Source organism: Amia ocellicauda, chromosome 1 (genome assembly GCF_036373705.1).
Source record: "Amia ocellicauda isolate fAmiCal2 chromosome 1, fAmiCal2.hap1, whole genome shotgun sequence".
In the NCBI taxonomy this organism is placed as follows: Eukaryota; Metazoa; Chordata; class Actinopteri; order Amiiformes; family Amiidae; genus Amia; species Amia ocellicauda.
In genome coordinates, this window is record NC_089850.1 from 58,708,447 (window position 1) to 58,715,230 (window position 6,784).

At 46.8% G+C, this 6,784-nt stretch overlaps 1 protein-coding gene across 1 annotated transcript; it reads right to left on the reverse strand.

Moving 5' to 3' along the window:
• Nucleotides 1-285: 285 nt before the first annotated feature.
• On the reverse strand, nt 286-5,410 carry LOC136759355 (cilia- and flagella-associated protein 251-like). The gene is made up of 6 exons (XM_066714318.1): nt 4,564-5,410; nt 4,085-4,258; nt 3,113-3,245; nt 1,429-2,636; nt 783-1,000; nt 286-421 (listed from the first exon to the last, which is right to left on the reverse strand). The coding sequence occupies exons 1-5, from the start codon at nt 4,585-4,587 to the stop codon at nt 791-793; spliced, it is 1,749 nt and encodes a 582-aa protein (XP_066570415.1). The 5' UTR covers nt 4,588-5,410; the 3' UTR covers nt 286-421; nt 783-790.
• Between the last annotated feature and the right edge of the window lie 1,374 nt (nt 5,411-6,784).

Consider the following 6,784-nt stretch of genomic DNA (forward strand, 5'->3'; position numbering starts at 1 on the left):
TCTACTTTTGAATATCTGCTCACCCTATAAGACTATCTGTTAGATATCGCACAGACGTTTCAGTCCCAAATTCATTGCGCTTTAATGTTCAAGATAATTCAGCTTCCAGTTTTTAAACACTAAATCCCACAATGCCGAGTGTCCCAGGATGCGTTTTGACCTTTGGCGTCTCACATTCACATCCTGGTGCAGCTGTACCTCACGACACTGAGTGGAAACGCTGGCAGCAAAGTTGAGGCGTAGGGTTACAGCCCGGCCACGCGGAGGTGCACCTAAACGTGGCCAGAGGAAACGGGGTATAATGCAATGCCAGTGCTAGGTGTAAGACTTTGGATAATGATCGGTAGGGAGGTGCAACATCTTCTGAAGCCATTCTGGGAGTGTTGCCTCTTCTGGTTGTCTAAAGCCCTCTGGAAGAACCCTGAAAAAACATTATTATTATTATGATGATGATTATTATTATTATTATTATTATAATGTACGATATTCTAAGGTACAGCATATTTCCCTACAATGGAGACATTTCTCCGTTTCTCCTAACATTTCCTGTCTAACCATTTCTCCTAACCATTTTCTGTGTCTCCTAACAGCTTGCCGTTTAACCATTTCACATCCATATATGGTCTGATCTGATCAAATAAATGATAATTGCACACCTGTGACTTGACTGCGTCTTCCCTCTGAAAATAATCTGATTGAAGGGATAATAATTGGCCTGTGAGTTATGGCTGAAAACTGAGCATTTAATAAATCCTCTTACAATAATAATAACCACTACATACCCTGTAAGTTAAGTCTCCCTCTGGTCCCCCTCATTTTGGTCCCGCTGTTCATCTGCCACTCTCTTCCCAAAAAAGAGAGCCAGGCGCTGACGGAAAGAGGCCTTCTCCTTCTTCGTCCTCCTCTTCTCTTTCTGCTCCTCTTCCCTCGCTGCCGCCACCTCGGCCTCTCCCCTGCCAGAGAACAGCACCCTGAGCCTAGCGAGGGTCCTTCTCATCTTCTGCAGGAGAGGATGAGAGAGAGAGAGAATGAGAGAGAGACGGGGAGGGGAGAAACATGTAACGACTGGTGCCCTGACAGACACACCTGTATGCTCACAGGCCAGAGACAGAAACAGTGAATTCAGAAAAGGACATGTCCCTCTTTCACACAATCTCAACACATTCTCTCCGAGGACCCTGTTGACGTCACAGACCTCGTTTCACAATAAGCTAGCTTCAAACTAATGCAGCTCTCAGGCTCCTGTATAATGCAGCAACAGACACACAGAGAGGGTTGATACAGTTCAGTACAGACACACCAGCAGACTGACTGCACACTACAGTACACGGACACGGCTCTGACGGACACGGCTCTGACAGACTCGGTGGAGAGCAGAGACTGAACGGCACCGCACTTCTCTCCCAGACACACAGACGATTCACTTGCCGTTGGTGGAGTCTCTGCTTCGGACCCAGGCTCCTCCCTCTGCTCTTCCACTGCTCTCTGGACCTCTTCCTGCCCCGCCGTCTCCTGCAGCTGTGTCAGAGTGGGGTCTTCGGGGGAATAATAAAAGAAAGTCCCGACCCAGGACACTTCAGGGAGCGGGACCTGCAGGCCTGTGGGAGGAGGGGGGCTGGGCTGAACGTACAGTTTCTCTCTATCCCGCTTCCACCTTTCTTCTCTTCGGAGTCGGAATTCCTCCCTGGAGTCCTGAGTGAACTGCTTCCCAATCCACTCGCATATTCCCGTCTTCTTCCTCTCTCTCCCTCCAATCTCTTTCTCTTCACTCTTCTCCCCCTCTTCTTGGCTTGTTTTTTTATCCTCCACTGCCTTCTTCAGCCACAGGGCCAGGCGCTGACGTAAAGGGGGCTTCTCCTTATTATTCCCTATCTCTTCCTGCCCCGTCTCCCCTTCAGCCTTCTGCTCCTCTGCCCTGGACTCTGGAGCCTGCAGCCCAGAGGACTCTTCCACTGGTCTCTCCCTTTCCTCCTCTCTGTCCATCTCCATCTCATCTTCCATCTCCAGACTCTCCCCCCACTCCTCTTCCTCCTCAACACAGTCCTCCCACTCCTCCGACTCCTCTTCCTCCTCGGCACTGTCCTCCCACTCTTCCGCCTCCTCTTCCTCGACACTGTCCACTCTCTCCTCTTCCGGCTCCTCTTCCTCAACACTGTGCACACTCTCCTCTTCCGCCTCCTCTTCCTCGACACTGTGCACACTCTCCTCTTCTGGCTCCTCTTCCTCGACACTGTGCACACTCTCCTCTTCTGGCTCCTCGACACTGTGCACACTCTCCTCTTCTGGCTCCTCTTCCTCGACACTGTCCACTCTCTCCTCTTCCGGCTCCTCTTCCTCAACACTGTGCACACTCTCCTCTTCCGCCTCCTCTTCTTCGACACTGTGCACACTCTCCTCTTCTGGCTCCTCTTCCTCGACACTGTGCACACTCTCCTCTTCTGGCTCCTCGACACTGTGCACACTCTCCTCTTCTGGCTCCTCGACACTGTGCACACTCTCCTCTTCTGGCTCCTCTTCCTCGACACTGTCCACTCTCTCCTCTTTCTCCTCCTCAGAGCAGCAGATTGGGAGGGGACAATCTGGGTCCTGCACTGATGGGACCTCATCCATGACACTCACATCAGGAGGAAGACATGCTGTGAGAAAGTACAGGGATGTTAAGCACATGTGAGTACAGAGCCGCTGCAGCGACAGTCTGGTGAGCGCAGACACCATGTTGGGCCTGAGAAACTCTATTCATGGGAGCTAACAGTGTTGGCCTGAGTTTCCATCATTTGGAGATGATCTACTCAGGAGGAAGATCAGCAGACTGAATTAGTACAGTTTTCAGGTTTTTATTCTTTAAGTTGATGGGGCTTTTTGACACCATTGTGAGTGAGAATATTAGCTTCATGTACAGTATGTTACTCTGACTCTCATTAACACACCTAACTCAGGCCCATAATGGAGAGTCAGCTGACCAGCAGGCAGACATCAGGAAACATGACTGGATGGACAAACTCAGAGCACCAGCTGTGATGGGACAGAGGCTGAACACAATGCTAATTGAGTAAAACTGCTTCCAGCTCTCCATGGCCACACTGGTCACAAACTACTGGCCCTTAAATGTTACCTAGCTCTCTGAAGATATAGGAGTCCAAATGGTTCCTCCAAGTCTGAGTTGTCTGATGCAGGCTTTGTGCATGCTCAGACAGCAGGGAGTCGAACTTCTCCAACAGTGCGTTCGTCTGGATCTGGCTGGCGATCTGGAAAGCGGTGAGAGTTCAAATGTGCATGAACACAGATACACAAAAAGAGACACCGTCAGGGTGGGGAGAGTGACAGTGATCTAATGGATACACATAACTAATGGACACACTCACACAGATAGTGATCTACTGGATACACACACACACACACAGACATGTAACTCATGGACACACACAAAAGCACAGAACTAACGGACACAAAAGCACATACATTGGCATCAAACAAACCAGCCCACACACAGACACTGAAGTACCGGAGACAAACACATGGACACTGATGGACTAGACACTAACACACGCACAATGACACTGACAGTGGACGCTCACCCACACAAACACAGAGACACTAACGCTGTTCAACAGGCTGAAAAAGACATATTGGTACTGATAGGGAGAAACTGACTACCTCAATAGATAGATGGTTGAATGAGAATACCATCAAAGTAGTTTCTTCACCTATAACGAGGTGCTCCAGACTTGGACAGAATCATCGAAATGTTTTCTAAAAGAACATACTACCATATTGAGCATTACACCCTTTTTGCTGGGCACCTATAGGACATCAATGAGGGTATAAAGTACCCCAAACTTTATCCCAGATTTCTCCTGAGTCTTTTGTTCTCTGTTGTTTCTGGAAATCAGCTACACAGAAACTGTACTGAACCTGGCCTGCCAGGAGCAAAACAGAAAGCTGACAATTGCACATCACTTACACAGTCGTGCTGTAACAGTAATTCATAATAATTAGTAAGTATTACTAATGCTGTACAATGACATTCAAGAGTGAAGCTTCATCACAGCGAGCAGACGGCTCTCTCTCTCCCTCAGGTACTCACCTCCTCTGGGCTGCTCACGGTGAGGTGCTGGCCCAGCTCCTGCTTCAGGCACTCTGAGTCCCGCTTCAGCAGCTGCAGCATCATGGAGGCCCGGAGCATGTCGGCGCTCATGCGCAGCTGCTCCTCCACGGAGGCGAACACCCTCTCTGCCTCACCCTGCAGCTTCTCTCGCACCTGCGCCGGCAGTGGGACGGGATTTAGGACGCAGTGACATTGTGGCGACAGCAGTTTGTACAGTCACACTCCGGATCCGTCCAGCGGTGAGAACTGGCCGTGATCTACTAATGCTATTAATACAGATAGTGCTGCCACCAATAGTAAGAGCTGAGTATACTACTACAACTACTGATTTTGATCATATTTCTTAGTAAACATTATAATAATAATAATAATAATAATAATAATAATCATAATAATAATAATAATACAATAATCATTAGGCTAAGGTGTTCTAACAATAATAGTAAGATATGACTCACAGCTTGGTTACTGCGGCAGCTCATTTTCTGCGACAGTCAGGAAACAATAAGATCACGGATCAAAGTCGGTGAAAATGCGTTTGTTAAATCGCTGGGTCTCTAGTTGTCTCTCTTCGATGCTCTCTCTCCGTCTGTCGGTCGCTGAATGAGCGCCTGTCCGTCTGTCGCTAACGCCACCAACTGGCATCACTTGTGACGTCACAGCGGAGCGGCGTTGCTCGCTAAACGTTCGAACGCGTCTCAGTAATCTCCGTGTCTCTTCATTAAAGAACCGAGACCATCCTCGTTGCTGTTTTATCTGCCCGTTTTCTGCGATCACTTAGTCGCAGTTACAATGTGTCGTCACTCTGAATGTCGCTGCCTGTGCTGACGCGTTGTGGACACGTTTCCTGTCTGCTCCCTGGGTCCGCGATACAGCGGCTGTCTCTTACTGGGGGTAGTACCAGTTCAAAGGGCGACAGGACGGTGTTTCTGGAGATAACTGGACAGCAGCCAGGGGTCGTACAAAACCCCCTCTAGATTTGTATGTAACCTCTCTGAGGTGTGTAGTGCGTGGATACATGTGCTCATTGCTGGTTAATTAGCATAACACATTATTATTATTACTAACACAAACAAGCAAGGAGCCTTAATGCCTTACAATTTTCGAAATACTAAATGTATGCCATTCACTTGCCATTTTGAACATGATAGTGTTGTACTAGAAACACTCACACATAGATACTGAACTAATGCACACACACACTCTGACAATGAACAAGCACCTGCATAAGCCTACATGCCTCTGTCTCTAAATAGGATCCCATCATAATGACCTATAAGATGAACACTGTTAGTTCACGTAATAAAACACATATTTAAGCAATGATTTCTGACAAAAGATTTTTTCTTGCACTTTCCTCGATGGCTGGCACAAACAGACTGTCTGAGTATCCCTGAGTCGTGGACAGACTCTGGCCACCTGGCTTCAATATGTGAAATGAGGCAGGTGGATTCACAGATCATCTGGGAATAATTGCGGTCAAGTCATGAATGATGGACAGTTTGGACGCTATTGTAAAAGACTAATACCCTACTGTCTGGCATTGTACCATTGTCATTAAAGTGCTGTACTATTTGCATCAGTTTCCGAATGGTAGTTCATTTTTAAATACATGTAAGTGATGACGTCATAAGTACCTGTACATTAATGCTGTGAAATGATTTCCTGTTCACAAAATCTGCCTCATTTGGTCCCGAGGTGCCTTGATGGGGATCTAACTGCAGTCCACAGCACCAATGACGTTGGGCATCTCTGCATATTAATGTAGTCAACCTAATAAACATGATAATGATAGGATTACCTTTACATTAAATTGCATTAAACCCAGAAGCAGCACTTTTGCTGATATTTTCAGCATCACCATCTAGCAAAAGAGCGCAGCCCTATAGTCTGTGTGACTGTGAAAGGTTGTATGGGTCATGTACCGATGTGTTACCATTCTCCCTGCATGGTAGGAGATTTCTGCTCCTTCTGCTTCTAATAAAAGTGGAAAAGCTTCCCTCCTTGATTGATCTTCTGTGGATCTGTGTCTTTGTATGTGCACTGTGTGATCTCCATACCTTATAACATGGGGTGCTTCCACATCTGAACACAAGGTCCCATCAGTGACGTCGTGTACAGCCAAGGAAACTAGTTCATTCTGAGTGAGCGATCAGCCCATGGATTCATATATTTATTGGTTTATGTAAGTGTTTATTTATTAAGTGTGAAGGTTGTGAAGGTGAAAACCTTCATTCCATTATTGGTGTAGTTACTTCTTGTTATGTTAAGTGGCATCAGAATTGTTATGATACTGTAACAAATGAAGTATATTTACTAGGTGGGAGGCATTTTGGTGCTGTTGGACAGACATTGACACGAGATTCTCAATTCAGCTCCTTTTATGGTTGGGGCGGGGGTGGAGGGGGATGACGACACTGTATTTGGCAGTGAACAAAAGAAACAAACTTTTACCCTCTGTGGGTCAAAGACAGGATTTGTACTAAGGAAACCTCGGGCTGACCAGACGACCATCGTGGCCAAATTAAGATGTCCATAGGATGAACTGTCTCTTAGTGTCTTATAGACATTACATAAATACAAATTCCATAATTAACACCATGGTTTTACTCACCAACCTTGAGAAATAATATGAATTGAAATACTTTAAAGCGTGGCAGAGTAGAGTGTAACTCCCAA

Bases quoted from the DNA above. Each gene is read 5' to 3' on its own strand.
- LOC136759355 (XM_066714318.1), bottom strand. From the start codon at position 4,587: ATGAGCTGCCGCAGTAACCAAGCT. The intron at 3,246-4,084 runs GTGAGTACCTGA...ACCGCTTTCCAG, and splicing joins CCGTGAGCAGCCCAGAGGAG to ATCGCCAGCCAGATCCAGAC. The intron at 1,001-1,428 runs GCAAGTGAATCG...CCTCTCCTGCAG, and splicing joins AAGCAGAGACTCCACCAACG to AAGATGAGAAGGACCCTCGC.